Source organism: Poecilia mexicana, unplaced genomic scaffold (assembly GCF_051168715.1).
Source record: "Poecilia mexicana isolate PSO_F unplaced genomic scaffold, ASM5116871v1 scaffold_23, whole genome shotgun sequence".
Lineage (NCBI taxonomy): Eukaryota > Metazoa > Chordata > Actinopteri > Cyprinodontiformes > Poeciliidae > Poecilia > Poecilia mexicana.
In genome coordinates, this window is record NW_028263392.1 from 11,266,787 (window position 1) to 11,283,092 (window position 16,306).

Sequence of the window (16,306 nt, forward strand, 5' to 3'; positions counted from 1 at the left end):
AACAGTAGCTGCAGGACAAGTGGCAAGCCGTGCTAGTTTGAAATTTAAATAGAGATTGTATCTGTAATTTAAAGACTGACCTTGAAAACCACATTAGGAGCATAAAGCCATTAACAGTTGTTGTAGCTGAGTACTGACCATAAGTTTCGTTCCCCATAATAGCCTATTTGTATGACTTTGGACTAATTGGTGTCACAAGTGGAGTTCATCCTCTTATTTTTGCAGCTGTTTTTACTTAAAGCCCGACTCAGCCTGTTTGTGTGTGTCAGTTTCACTGTTGGGTGACTTCGCTCCTTGAAAGTAGTGAATTATAGCCTGAAGGTGAACCGAGTGGCCCACATAAACGAATTCACACCAACGCGGGGATGGAGAGATGGATTGGACTGAACGGAGATAGAGATTTGAGAGGAAGGGGAGAAGCCTGCCCACTGTTTATCGCTGCAATTCTTTTTACAAGAGCGACCTTCTGTGTAAAACGCGTACGACGGCATCCCAACTTCAAAGTCCACTGTGATGAGCATAACCTGCAAAGAGTGTGGACACACCGGCACACGCTGTACTTGGGGGAACATCGGAATCCTCTTAGCCTTTTTCCTCTTCATGAAGGGCACTGCAGTACTCTTCCACATCAATAAGGGCGATAGTTTAATGCTCTTCATGAAGTGGCATTTGCTTTTTCTTTCAACCTGTCTTTTTTTTCTGCCTTTTAGTTTATACCTTTGCATGAAAATCTTTACCCGATGATGAAAATGAGAGTAATGACTGAGATGCATCATTCAGCTGGCTGAAATTCATAACGTGTTTCCATTAAATCAGACAAAAAGAAAACATTTGAAATGAACTGAAAGCAGATTTCCATCAAGTTAAGTCCATTATTGGTCATCTGATTCTCCGTGTCCTGTTCTGGCCCATGAAGCAGCTCCACTGTTACTGGTTCTTCCTTAATTTGCTGCTATTGTTGTTCACTTCATTAGCATTTTATGTTCCTTGCTAAATTAATGACAGCATTTTCACACCCTCATCTCCATTCTTCTTTCTGTGTTGTGGTTGCTTCCCATTACCCTTACTTGCCCTTTAATCAGTTTAGGCTTGACGTTCCTTCAATGTCCCTTTTGATCCAGAACCACAAGAATAACTTAGACACTCTAAAACCACACAAGCGGCCAGAATGGCTCTGCATTTTGAATTTTCATTCGCTACATGGGGCCTCAGTACATAGTGGTGCTTTAATACTAAGAAAAACTGAAGTTATGTGGAAGCCTCAAAATGTGTTCATGTGCTCAAAAATACTTTTCCTCTAACCTTTAAAATTAGAGATGGAATTGGTACTGGAAACTAATAAATAGTCATTTGCTAATTAGCACAGAACATATTAGTCTAACCACTATTGCATCCCAACACTCCCTTGTGAATGCCATGTTGCACATGTTGATATTGCTGTGAGGATTGCATTATCAATTGATCCAAAATAGAGCTGGATGAATTTAGCTGGATATGCTGTTGCGATGTGAAATGTGTGTTCATGATATTTGGAAGATAATAGCACCCCTAACAGTATTATTTGAACTCGTAGTACAGCGATGCTATGTTCCGCATATATTGTGCAGCAAGTCGACTATTTAAAATGCTGTCAAATATTTAAGAGACTTGGAATTGGCTAAGATCTGTACAGGCAGGTCAGAAATGGTCCAGCAATTTCTGATTGGTGCATCTCTAATTAACATAGACATATTCCACTCATGTAGTGATAAGAACTTTGATGCATTTTCACACCATATTTGCCAACTTGCTGTCCTTTAGGTTCTGGACAGCTCAGGAGACGGAATATACTCTGCATCCTTTATCATGTGTCACTTGAATCTGATTAGCCAGCCTGCGGAAAAGGCTCCAGGCATCCATGATTTATTTCTTCTCAGATTAATCCTTTTTTTTTCCCCCCTACGGTTGAACTACGACGCAAATATGTAACACAATGGCAGCGGTGACAATCGGATATGCGCACTCCTCCTTCACATTTATCAAATACATTTGAGGGAAAAATAAAAAGTAATGTTCTTGTCATTGCGTTGTCAGTTTTGACAGAAAAACTACTTTTATCATACAAATTCACATACGGGGCGTATAAAAAGAAATCCTTTATGCAAGAAAATTGAGAGCGAGTGTATGTGTGAGCAAGGACGAAGCAGACACTGGCCTCTCAGTGCTAATAGTTCCCTTGACAACACAGCAGTTGCCACACATCGTTGCCTTGGCTGTAGGGTTAAAATGCATCACACACACACACACACACACACTGGAGTCAGCTGTCATCATAAAGAATCTGTCAGTCTCTGTGTCTTTGCCTTTCATAGTTCCCGTCCTTCGTCTTTTTCCGCATCATTTGTTTTTAGACCCCAGCAAACAAACAGATACACACCAGCTTTGGTGAAGACCATCTTTTACTTTCTGCCTCTCCACGTCTTTATGTGCCGCTCTCCTGCGCTTCATGTCAGTCTGCCGTCACTTCCTCAGTTATTGAGTTGTCAATGACTGGCTACTGCTGCAGAGGTGACACACCTAGTCCTCCCACCTCCTCCTGTCAGCTCGTCTGTTTTTATTTACTTCTCCATCATTTCCACCACTATCACACATTTGCCTTTACCTCTGTGCACGCGTGTGGACCCGGTGTAAGTAGGAGTATACTATCACTTCAAAGATGTGAATAAAAAACAGCCAAATAAAGGCCTGAAAGAGGAGCGATTTGAAGTGGTAATCCTTCACCAGCTTACCCCAGCATAACGTCCCCACACCTGCAACTCTTATCCCCATCTCAGCGTCTCCTTCCATCTCCCTATTCTCATTCCGTTTCTTTATATCCCTTACCAACAAGAGAGGCTATCTCTGTAGCTGTGTCAGCGATCAGCATCTCCTCACTCCTCCTCCCTCCTCCATCGTTTTCTATGTTTCCCAGGGGACAGTCGGGAGCATAAAGGGAAGAACAGGGCTTGCAAAATCTATTCAAAAAAAACGAACGGGGATTGGGCTCTTTTCTTTGAATTCTGACAGATAAAGCTAATGGCAAAAGTGGGCGCCAAGCAGGGAGGTTTGCGTGTGCGTGTGTGTGTGTATGTGCAGCAATAGCTTCTGCAGAACCCAGCTATAGCAATCCAGTTTCTTTATGCGCTGTGCTGGTTGACTTTCTGAATGTGTAGGGGTGTTTGCAGGGGAAGTTCCAAGAAAGGCTGGCCTGAGTACTGCAGTTTTTTGTGTTTTTTTTAAATAAATGCTTCTTCTGCCAGCTGGATCTCTTAACATCAGAGTGTTTACTGTTGTTTCAGTGTGGTCAGTTGGGCTACTCTAAAAGTGATTAATACTGCCAAAGCCTATGGTTCCTTATCCCCGCTGGTGTGTTAGTCTTCTTATATGACCATCCAATACTGAAGTGCAGTCATTAATTTTGGGAGGGTATTGTATTACTTTTTTTCAGGGAGACTCAAAGATACCTTCTGGTGGAAAGTTGTAGAATATAGAAAAAGACAAAATATGTTGGCCTAATAATTTTTATATTTAGTCTCGGCTTCTGATAAATTTAAAAACTGAATATATGAAATGTTTCTGTGATCTAGAGCTTATATTTATTTATTTTTTACTCCTTAATTCAAGTGAAGGGGGAAAAAAATCTGTCGAATTGAACTCCTATAAGCTAATGCTACACTTGGTAACTTACAAGCTGACACTGAGATTCTTATACACAAACTTTAATATATTGTATTTCAAAAATCCTCTGATCAAGCTCCAGCTAAAGTAATTTTAGGCTAACAACCAGCATTTAATAGTGTTTTTCTGCTGCTAGCATCAATGGGAGTTGCACTTGTTTGCTCCTTGGCCTGTAGCTTTTCTGTCAGGTTGACATTTACCGCAGCCGTCTGACACACCAACATTCGCTTTCTCGAACACCTCCTGTTGCTGCGCCGTATCGTTCGTCTGTCACCTCACTGCAACTCCTTTGCCACTTTTAGCGTGGAATTGACACCCTCGCTCACATGCATTCGTTCACAGAAAGTTGTGCACACACAGTTATTATCTCCTGGAACAATACTAATAGATGCATGTACTGCTGTGAGCAAACGGTTTGTGCCTCTGCTGCCAACAGTGGGAGGGTGAAGGCTTGCCAAGTCTCTCCTACCCTGAGCTTCCTCTGTCTCTTTTGCTTCTCTCCCCTTCATAAACCCTAACCTTTTCCTTGTTGCTTTCCAATATCTGTTGCATTCTGATGTTTACTTCAAGTGCTGTGGCTCAGAACCTGATTGAAGAGCATTTTACTTGATTCACACCAAATGTATACTTCTTGGTAAAACACAAGCACACATTAATCTTATTTCTCATTGTGTTTCTTAAGCACAAGTGAGAAACAAGGGAACAGAGCAATGGGGAGACTTACTGCCTAATTATTGGCATCATTATTGTGCAGGTACAGTGAAGTGAGCCAGCTTGTTGACAATGAGGTCACTTGATTGTGGGCCCGGTCAACAAGTTATTTATTGTAGAGTTTTGCAGTGGCCAAAAAAATGATTACATTGCAAGTTGATGGCGATGTCAATAGGACACTGGGGTAAAGGATTCCTACATTGAGAGTACGGGCTTCTATTTTTTAATGGTGTAATGCTTAAAATTAATGCTGATTATAGCTGTCTGGAAACTGAAAACTAATGTTTACTTGCAAAGTTTGCTTTAAAATTTGAAATAAGCTTGAAAAGATAAAGTTAAGCAAAAATGTTACAATTGTGACACTTAAGTCCAATTATTTTAATCTAAAATGGCTGACCTTACACACCTTCCCCCCACCCATGGCTGATAATTCTGTTTTTCATAACAGGACAATGCAAATAAAGAGCGACGTTTCAGGCTGTTCCTTCAATTTTTGCATGTCAGTAGAACAACAAAACAACCCCGTGACATTCATTTGAAAAGCTTTTCCCAGCAGTGCACACAGAGCCTAGCATTTAGTAAATTGGTGGAAAAGAAAAACATAATCACGAAAAACAACAATAGCGATGTAGAGATAAATCACCTAAAGACTGAGTTGGAGGATTTTTAGCCTAATTGGCCTTGGCTAGTGACTGGCCAGTTGGAACTCAAATCCTCTCCAGCCCCCCTCATTTTTGACCACATTGCACAGAGAGCTGCTACCCTGCCCTGACAACAACACTTATTGGTGTAGATATTGTTACTGATGGAAGAGAAATCAGTATCGGTGTTTAATATCTGTGACCTTTTTTTAAAATATCATCAGAGGAGGTACAGACATGAGAAGGAAACCTGTCTCATGATCTGACATTTTTACATGCCTTTGCAATTTCACAATGGAGCTAGACGTTCAGCAGATAAGCCGAAGGCAGTACAGCCAGTTTGTTCTATTTTTTATTATTTTTAACCTTTTGTTTTTAAATATGTTGGGTTTGGGAATATTGGCAGCCTTTTTAAAGTCTTGGAAATAAAGTAACTACATTCTGTAGATATTTTACAGGAATTGCTATTATAGTGATGCCACGCTACCTCACTTATTGCCATCATGAAGTTGATGCTGGTTAAAATATTTAATATCGTTTTGTAATTTTGTTTTTGTTTCACATTTGTGTTTGACAATTTAAAAGTTTTGAAGTCAAACTTTGAAAGTAACTCAAATTCCCCCCATAATTGGAGATATTACTAACACTTTTTAAAATAAAACTCCATGATGTCTTATCTTCTACCATTTCCTGCCATCTCTTCAGAACAGGAACTCTTGGGGGGAAAAAAAAAAAAAGTACTTCCAGTGCTTGTCTTTTGTCTTTGTACGATCAAGTGCTGTTACATCAATCGAAATTGGCAAAAATCGATATTGGTCGTTCAAGCTTTACGAAAACCCAAGATCTGGCTGCAAAATTGGAACGGTGTAGAGGAGGGAAAAAGATGACACATTTGTGTGTCGTACATTTTTCACCCAGATAAAGTACAGTCACGTATCTGTAGCTCAGCTGTTGAACAGAGGCCAGAATCCAATTTAAGGGAAACATGAAAAATCACCGCAAAGTGGAATTAGAACTGAAATCCTTCATCAGGCGCTACTACACAGGCCACTTCATGAAACTTTTTTTTTCTTTTATCAGCAGTTGATTTAAAAGGATTCTGTCGGTGTAAGTAATTGCATTGCTGATATTTCACTGCGTCTGGAGATTTTTGTTGTTTTAATGGACAGAGAAAATCTACACATGCACATGCACAGATTGAAACCCTCCCAGTGGTTTGCTGCAGTAGCTGAATAATTTTGCTACCACATGAAAACAGGTTAAACCCCTGGTTGCTGTACGCAGCTTTTTAGTGGCTTTCATCTTGGTGTTGCTTTCATTTGCCATTCTTTGCTCAGCGGTGCACATTTTCTCTGCAAGTCTTTGACATTAGCACACTGCTTGTTATCTTGACGTCCACACCAGTGCAAATTTATGATCCAACACTTACAACAAAATGAATCCTGCGCTCTTTCTAAAGTGTCGGATAGTAGGATCTTATCTGGTACAATCTCATTCCAGTACCCTTCTTTCATTCCCAATTGTATTGCTCTTTGTACCCTGTCCTTCCACTTTGCCTACCTCTTTTTCAATCTTCTGTTTTCACTTCCTCTGTTAACAATCTTTTACTTTAGAACACAGTTGTTCTCCTAAGTATATAGTTGTTACTTAAATAAAAGCCCGAGTTTGACTAAAAACCTTGGCTCTTTTTAAAAGGATCTTTGTAGACTGGCAACAATGCTGGAAAGGCAAAATGGAATGGTTTAAAAATTAAATGCTCAACAAGTAGAATTTCAAACTAAGTGTTTTCTGGTTAAATTAAGTACATAAACAAATTAATTTGTCATCAGTTTTAAGCATGTTTTTTTTATTTGATCTACACCTGTTTGGTTTAAGTTGGATCATGCATATCCTCCAGAGGAGATACCCCTTTATATTTTTTTATTACAGTGTAAGAAGTCTTAATGCTACAGACTAAATGTACTGACTTCAACATCCTATTTTAGAAGGACAATGACAAGCTTGTTAATTAATTTTTTTGCCAATTTGCCATTTACAAAAAGGTCCGACATACTGACACAGTTTTAGCATACTGGAAGGTTGCAGAGTTCTGTTCATCTTTAAGAAAATGCCACCCATTTGAACAGATCCTCATTTGATTCAAATATAAATAACTGGAAACAAGGGCATTCCTCTGAAGTAAGCCTTTGAAATGAACAGCATCACATTTTAAAGCGATGCTTCTTAGGTTTTAACTTGAGGTTCTCACAAAGTTTGTAAGCAGGTGAAGAAGCACCTGTGGTGGATAGTTGTGGTTTACAAACATTTTATTTTCTGAAGGTTGAAACATCCCTTTTAGGGATTATGTAATCAGAGACAAGCACTCATTTTACATATTAGAGGTGGAAGGCAGTACACCACCAGTGACCAGGACCACTTAATCTAAAAGCATGATTGGTGCAACTGCATTGATGCAGTTTCTTGTTAAGTCATTTTCCTGTTTTAAGTAATACTCAAGGTTTTCTTTTTCTTTTGCTTGTTTTTATAACTGTAGATTCATAGCTTTATAATCACCAACATGCCTACACCCAGATGTTGTGTATCTTACAAAAACAAAGTCCCAGAATGCTTTCTGTAACCTCTATAAAGTTACTATGCTAATGCCACAGAGGCTTTTATTGTCCTCCCTTACTTACTTTGTACTATAAGCATAAGAGCAGCGATTTCTTGTCAGAACATTGTTCACAAGCTTCCCCCGTCTTTCATGTGCTTTTCTTTTAAATAATATTTTGTGGTGCGACGGACACAACAGCAAGTCGTCTGGCGGTGCAGTATGTACAAACATCTTTGGCAATGCTGTGCCTATGATCATGATTTCTCTCCAGGACATAAATCTCAACAAATGCAGTGAAATTAATGGCCAGTGGCTTCAATTTTTCTTTCTTTCCTGTGCACAAATATGTGTGCAGGCTTTGACTGTGAGTGTTGCTGCACGCACAAAAATGTCATCATATCAGACTCCCCCTGTTCTGTGATTTTCATGGACTTGATTTACTACACACACGCGCGCGCTCGCCTATCGGACTCTGCCATTGGATGGAATCATAAAACTGAGGCTCCATCGTCTCAGGCTGCTAAGAAAACACAGGGATGTTTTTCACCCACCAAAAGGGCAATAAACTCTGTCTCACAGGGAGTAACACACTTGAGTGGTTCTCCTCAGAGCAGAAATAGGTCACTCAACCCACCTGCAATTCAGTCTCAGTTTTTGCTTTAGAATCTGTTTGCGTTTGACCACAACATAACCAAGTTTTTGGCGTAGACTAAAGCCTGAGCAACACTGGGATGGTAGCCAGCAGTATACTGACATTTTTTATTTCTCTAGCTCGATTGACCTCAGTAATAACAAATCATTCCACAGTCCGGGTGTTGAATATGAATATTTGCATTAATTTCCGAGCAGTGAAAGTTGGAGGCACGAAAAAGCATGAATCTCTATCAACTAATTACATCCATAATACACCAACATCATCTTTATCACTGATATTAAACCAGTCGTGTTATTATTAAAAGATATACTTAATTCACATTTTGAGTGAAGTTGTACTCCTAAGAGTTTTTGTTTTGGCTTGCCTGTAAGGAACCATCCATGTTTTGCTGGTTTTCCTTCACCTTTCTTCCTGCTTCCTGTACGTTGAGATTAGGACCAACCATGTCTTTGGCCACAGCTCATGTTGAGTCGCAACAAAAAACACTCAGAGCGTCTTCTGTTCCAGTATCACACAGACTAGTGTGATTACAGAAATTCCAGTCTTTGCACTGTTAATCTAATCTAAACCGAGACTGCTTTAATAGTCTGAGCAACAAGAAGTGCAATATGCACCAATCTACTGAACAAAGGTTTCTGTACAACCAAGACTTCAAAAAGTTTTAAAAAAAACTAATGAAGCGTACACGTTTAAACTATTTTAGAGAGATGGAGTAATTGCAAGTGAAGCTACAGTTTTCTCCATCTGTATGCAGAAGTGAAATATATCCAATCTCTCCCACTTATTGCTGCATACTGCTGTTCAACTGGCTGAAAGACAGCAGATACTTTTCACTTTGTCATAAGAAATAATAACTTGGCTGTTCTGAAATAATTTTGATTGATTGATTTTGAACAGTCAAATAGTGCCAACCATCACTTTTATAAAGGTGTTGCTGATTTAAAAAGTACCTTTGGCAAAGCAATGAAAGGAAATGAAACTACCTCAACCATTAAAAACCCACCGGTCGCCTTGTTTTTACGCAGTTCAAGCAGTATGAGCAGTTTCAGCCCAAATTACACAAAAACTTGCACAAAGCAGAGGATAGCAAATCAGGATTGCAACCCAGCATATTTGCTTTCAGCCTTTCCTTAATTCTAATGCATGTGAAAGTAAATCATTCCAGATACATCACTTGAAAGGAATAGGTGTTTTGAAATGCAACATTTAAACATGACCCTGCTTCCACAATAGTAAGTCGTGCCTGGTTGCAAAGCTCACATGTCTCTATTTTCATATTTTTCACAACTGCCAAATTGGTGCGAGCTAAAAAAGAAAATTCACAAAAAACACTCAGAAATCAGCACGATGCCTTCCATTAACCGTCTCTTCTCATGAATGCACTTCCACACACTTGTAAGGATAATGTAGACAATGTTTGTGTAACCACTCTGTTAAATGAAGAGAACCTTGTGATGCATTGTAACAGGTTGTCAGCGTGGTTAAAATTTGGTTGATAAATGACTCGAGCGTTTGAGAACACTGCCTCGTAGTCCCGGCTATTTTAATGGAATTTGATTAGAGCTGTCCCATGGACTGCAGTGCGTAGTAATTAACGTTGAAAAAAATCTAATTAACAGATTGCATCAAAATAAATGGGTTTCAAAATGTTCGCTCTGAGTTACTAAATGAGCTTCTGCTTTAAACTGAATGGAATAGCAAGGATGCTGTTTGCTCTTCCTGCTGGTTCTGAAAGCAGGACACATTCACATGGTCGCAGCGCATTGTCCCCACAGTTCCATTTACTCTAACCTCTTGATCCTCCCACCCTCTCTGCTGCTTTATTTGCCAGTCTCCCTTACTCAAGTACCCCCAGTTGTCCAGTCTATTTCATGTATCAGCACTTCCTGTCTGCTGCACTCCACCCCCAAATCACACTCCTTGTGGTGCAGTCCAGGCCATTCACCAATCATGCAAAAGCCACAGCGGGTAATCTATATATCCCCCCTTCCATCTGTAGCTGGCACTCTTGCATCACATTTTCTCTGCTCAGTCCTTCTCCAAGTTCCTCTTGCTGTCTTTCACTCTCTTGAGACTGCTTTTATTTTTCTCCATTCTACTACCTTGTTTTATTTTTTCATTTAATGTAAACTTTTTTTTATTCTGCCTTTGTTTTCATATTTATTTTTCATTTTCCTATAATGAGCATGTCTTGCATTACACAATACATCATCTCCTGCTAAAACTACGACATTTTCAGGCACACTGTCCAGCTCTACTTCATTTCTTTACTGGGGTCATCATTTTTCCTGTTGTGCTTATTTCTTTTACCATTTATCTAATTTCTTTCTTTTTTATGTTTTGGATTGAATTTCTCTTTAGTATAACTTTTGAGAAATCTGTGAATCCCAAACTACAGCCTCACATTGCCCCCCTCCCCCAGCAGGCCCTCTCTCCCTCTTCTCTGGAGCTTTGTGAGCTGTGGTTAAATTCGTCCATCTTGCCGTGCTTCCTCTTTCCAATGGCTTCATGATTGCTAATGAAGCACACAGACAGAAAACATGATGTGGGGGAGGAAGGGACGGAGAAGAGTGTTTCCGATGGAGACGGGGGGGGCTCCACAGGCTGGCAAAGCTGATTGGCTGATTGATGACCCTGTAGCCATTTTGACCGATTGGGATGTCAGAGCCTTTTATAGCACAGCACAGCTTAAATGTGTGACCAGATAGCACAACACGGTTCGCTTCTTGCTTTAACTTGCTAAACCTCAGAGAATGCAGTACAGCATCGATAAGCTTAGGGTAAAAATTTGAAGATAAACCTTGGATGTGTTCACACAGTTTGAAAGCTTCATATACATTTAGAAACGTTTTGATTCCTGTTTGGGAAAATGACCTCATGTTGGATAAAATAGAGAACACTTAGCTGCTTTTTATCAAAGCACTCGTGAATGCAATTTCAGAGTGTTTAGCAAGTGTTGCTACAGCCTGAAATGGACATAACAATAATATATATTTACTTGAATTATATTATCATTTACTCCCAGTTCTCCCTTATGAGTCAGTTTAAACTTCAAATGCCCTCTTGACTAAGGATTTTCATTCAGCTTACAATTTTACTAATAGTTCAATTAAAACACAGCTGGATAAATGCAAACTTACAAGTCAGTGACCTCAGATTTACCACATTTTTGCAATCTAAAATATACTTTTTGCAACAAGGTGTTTTTAGTAGATTTGTCATCAAAGTTTAAAAACTAAAATAATTGTTTTATTCATTTTATAACAGATAAAGGATCCTGCTTTTCTACATCAATCTTTTGGTGTTTTAACATTGTACGTCTTGATTTATATATGATTAAGATAAAACAAAATCTAAATTTTACAATATTCTCCATGGATCTTATTTATTTTTCCCAACCTGTAGTTTTCAACTCTCTACTTACTTTTATTTTGCCATTTAAGTTTTTAGACAGATGGGAACAGATGTTCCCATTTTTCAGCCTCCCTCTGCATATTGATTTGTTTTTATCTGCTTATGCTGATTTTGTCTTAAGTTTTATTTTTGTGATTTCATAGGTGAGTCCTATGTTTTTGGCCTCATGTAAATAAAAAAAAATTGAGACATATTCTGATGCCTTTTATTGCATTTGGAAGTGCTTTTTACAGCCAGCTCTCAACTTGCAAAATTAGTCAGACTGCACTGAGGGGTACGTGTTTTATCAAAGGCAGACTACTATTCTTTGATAAGATTTTTATCGCTATAGAGATTGTGAAAGTAGAATGTCTTATTTTGCTGTTTAATGTTACCTGATCTGCTTCAACATTTTCTTCAAAATATAATTTAAAACTGTTCCTATTATTTAGCAAAACCAGACAAAAAAAATCAATATTAAACAGTAACAGCTTTTCAAATGAGCTATTCCTATTCTCATGAGACAATATTTTCATTTAATCGGTTAGGTTAAGGTAGAACAAGAAGCACATTTAGACACCTGAATGCATCTGTCTCCACAGAAAAACCCTCTGTGACTGAAGGCCCAACATCTGGAAATCTCATGGGTAACTGCATGTTGGCAAGGTGCTCCAAACAGTCATAAGATAAATCTGTTTAATGAATTACCCTTTTCGCTTACTCGATAAGTGTGAGCACTTTGTTTTGCATAAAATGAATCGGGTAACACGTTGGGCTTGCAAACTTTAGTCATACAGTGAGTGCCCCGGTTAAAATAAGATTGCTGTAATCATCTTCAAACCTCTTAATCTCTACAACCATCACTGATTGTGTGAAATCCAAACCATTTTTACATGTAGCCAATAATGAAAGCTGTGGAAAGTTTTGAAAAAAAGAAATGCTCCATTCACTTCTGTACTGTGATTCATTATACCAGAGTTATTCAGCACACTTAGGGTTAAAGTATAGCTGCAGCGTCTTACTGCAGTGTCTAAAGCATTTGGCTGATTGTTACAGTATATGGCAGGAGAAGAAGAGAAGGCGAATAAAACATTTCTCTCTAATGTTTTCTTTTTTTCTTCCAAAAATCCTTTTTATTGCATTTATAACATTTGGCACAGTACAAATTCTTGGTGCTTTTACAAGATAAACCTGTAAAGATCGACACTGACCTTTATACGGTTTTTGTTAAAGAAAGTCTTCTCTGTATAAATAATCTTTCTTATCACGGCTTTCTCTCTAGCATGGTGTAAAAATCACACAGAATGCCCCATTTTAAAACAAGACTACCCTCATTTGTCAAACTTAAGACAGCATCTTAAACAACTCAATGTTTTAAATAGAAGTTACAAGTTAGAAAATAGTTTCAATTTCTTTTTGATATATGTTTCTCTATCACCAACCCATGGTAGCTTCAGTTTGTCCATATATATATTTATTTATAAGCATGTACAACAATAAATCGTCAGTCTTTAAAGTTTGCACTCTGTACAAAAAGTAGTTCCTGTTCTTTTTTTGTGCATTCTATTGCATGACTTAAATGATGAAAAGAAAAAAAAGGGCAAAGTGGAACAGGGTGGTTGGGACCTTGGGACATAGTTAAAGGAGTGAAAGCCTTTAGGGCAGGGAGATTTTTAAATCTGAGTCTCCTGTACTTTCTCCTTGGTATGAGTTTTTATGACATAGGGCTCAGCCATTGCTGTGATGACGCTAGGTAGGGTTCGAGGCAAAGAGTTCCCAACATTATTGTCTGTCCATTTAGCCCCTTGACCAGATGGTTTATAGGTGTTGTATTTGGGCTTTAGAGTGCTGTAGTCCACCTTATGGGGGCTGTAGTCCATTTTATGAGGACTATAATCAAGTTTAGGTCTCTGATTGTGAGGACTGAAGTCAGACTTGAAGGCGCTGTAATCCACTTTGTGGGGGCTGAAATCGGACTTGAAGGCGATGTAATCGGGTGCAGTCTTGTGGGGGGTATAATGTTCCTTTGTTTTGTAGGTAATGTCCGTTTTCTGTCTCTGTGAATTGTAGTCCATTTTGGGTTTAGGCTGAGTGCTATAATCAGGTTTGAATGGGCTATAATCAGGTTTGGACCTTGGGTGGGTACCAAAGTCATGCTTAAATGGACTGTATTCCACTTTAGACTTATTTTGCGTGTTGTAGTCAGATTTTAAGGGACTATAGTCATGTTTGGGTTTTGGTTGGGTGCTGTAGTCTCGTTTGAATGGGCTAAAGTCAGATCTTTGCCTTGGATGAGTGCTGTAATCTGCTTTGAATGGACTGTAATCTGTTTTAACTTTTGGGTGAGTGCCAAAATCAGGTTTAAATGGACTGTATTCCGATTTAGTTTTGTGAGAGTTGTAGTCCTGTCTAAATGGGCTGCAGTCTGGCTTTGTTCTGTGAAGGCTGAAATCTGGTGTTGATTTGTGCATGTTGTAATCTGCAATGGTTTTGTGGCTGCTGAAGTCCATGTTTGGCTTGTATGTTGTGTATTCAGCTTTGGGAGTGTGTAGAGTAAAATCTGGTTGGGGTTTATATTCAGCCTTGGGTTTATGAAAGCTATAGTCTGCCTTGTGGCTGATAAAATCCAACTTCTGTATGCTGTTGTGGTCTCGGATTTCAGGCAACGTGAGTGATGACTCTTGAGCTGCAGATGCTGGTGGTGGAAGGTCCTCCTCATCCACCTGGATAATCTCAACTGTACGGGCAGCTGCCACTGTGCTTCTCTGCTGGTGGCGCTTTCTCAATTTATAAAAGGCAATTAGCATGACGGCAGCCAGCAGTGTCACTGCCACAAAGCAGCCTATTATGATTTTAGTGGTCTTCATCACTTCATCCAGGCTAGGCCCAGACTTGCCTGGTTTACCATTGGCACCTCTCAGTCCTGGTAACGCAGATGTTTTAACTGCATTTGCTGCACTGTCAGTATTTTGCAACAGCACTGTTGGTGTTGAGATGAAGACTGGCTGAAAGACTGAAGGAGATGCAGTTGTAGTAGTTGTCCCGAGGCCTGCTCCTCCTCCAGCAACTCCAACACCCACAGCAGCTGTAGTTGTAGTAGTTTTGGGTTTGGGCATCTCAGTGGTTGGACCAAGTACCTCCACAGTCACTGTTGTAAAGTAACTCAAGTTCGATGTGTTTAGCTCTGCTGCACTCACATTGAGGTATGCTGATGCATTGGAGTTCCCAGCTGCATTAGACACCATACAGGTGTAAGTGCCAGTGTCTGATGCAAGAACATTTGAGAAATTAAGGGTACCATCATTGAGGATTGATATTCTCGGGTGACCAGAGGCATGTGTCAGGATAGTCCCATTAGGTAGAAGCCAGCGCACTGAAGACATTGGGGCTGTTCTGCAACGAAGTTCAGCCACTCTTCCTGCTGAGATGTTTAAGTCCCGTGGGGCATCAGCAATGAATGGCGCAGAACACTGGATTGCAGCCCCTTCACCTCTGTCTACATCAACTAACTGTCGTCCTCTCATGATGGCCGGTGAGTGACAACGTCCACAGCAAGTTGAGTTAGTTGGGATGTACTCTCTTAGCCACTGTGCCAACCACACAGCCTCACAGCCACAGTTCCAAGGATTATGGTGGAGGTGAAGTTCCACCAGGTACTTGAGCGGGGGAAACAGGTCGTGTGGCACAGCACTTAGATTATTATGGGCCAGATTTAGTTCCACCAGTGAAGATAGGCCATCAAAAGCATTGCGCTCTATTACAGTGATTTGTGAGTTCATCACCCATAGCTTTTTGAGGGAGCGCAGACCTCTGAAGGAACCTGGTTTTATCACTGGAAACAGATTTTCTGAAATCTCCAGCTCCTCCAAACCCTTTAGGGGACTGAGGTTTGGCATATCACCCCTTATGTTGCACATTCCCAGGTTCAGGTACTTGAGGTTTTGTAGCCCCTCAAAAGCTCCTTCTGAGATGTATTCCAGTTTCCTTAACTCTCCCAGGTCCAGTCGCATGAGTGAGGGTACCCGGTTGAAGGCGTAAGAGGGAATACTCTCAATTGGGTTGTTTCTTAGCCATAGTTCTCTTAGTTTAGACAGGTACTCGAAGGCTCCACTTGGCACCACTGTCAACCGGTTGTCAAACAGCTCCAATGTGTTGAGGCTGGTCAGTCCATTAAACGCGCCCACCTCAATCTGCCGTATGGCATTTCGCCCGAGCTGGAGCACCTCAAGGTGGTGCAGATGGCGGAACGAGTCAGCCTGCACCGCCTCAATGGCGTTTTCCATTAGATTGAGGTGTCGCGTGTTGGCAGGAATTCCAGGGGGCACGCGCGTCAGGCCCCGCCGGGTGCACACCACTTTCCCCTGCTGATTACTGCAGGAACACTGGGGTGGACAGCCCTGGGGTCCTAAAGAGACCGCCGCCCCCGCCAAGGCCAGGGAGGCGCTGCTCCACGCTCGCGCCATTAGGAAGACTATACAGAGCAGGGCGGCTTTCCTGGCACGTTGCGCAGCTACCCGCCCCAGGAGACTCATGATGTGGCACATTCATAATTCAGCATCATCTGGGGGGGAGGATGGAGATGTTTGGGGCAGGTGTTTGGTGGGGTTGAGGACAAGA

General features: G+C 40.4%; 2 protein-coding genes across 2 annotated transcripts in view; one reads left to right on the forward strand and one right to left on the reverse strand.

The window, feature by feature from the left end:
* Nucleotides 1–16,306, forward strand: part of snd1 (staphylococcal nuclease and tudor domain containing 1) — a 167,479-nt gene that overhangs the window by 66,068 nt on the left and 85,105 nt on the right. The window lies entirely within an intron of this gene.
* On the reverse strand, nt 13,363–16,233 carry lrrc4.1 (leucine rich repeat containing 4.1). The gene has a single exon (XM_088003132.1). It carries the CDS (start codon nt 16,231–16,233, stop codon nt 13,363–13,365), a length of 2,871 nt encoding a protein of 956 aa, XP_087859258.1.

Coding starts and splice junctions, on each gene's coding strand:
- lrrc4.1 (XM_088003132.1), bottom strand. CDS start 16,233: ATGTGCCACATCATGAGTCTCCTGGGGCGGGTAGCTGCGCAACGTGCC.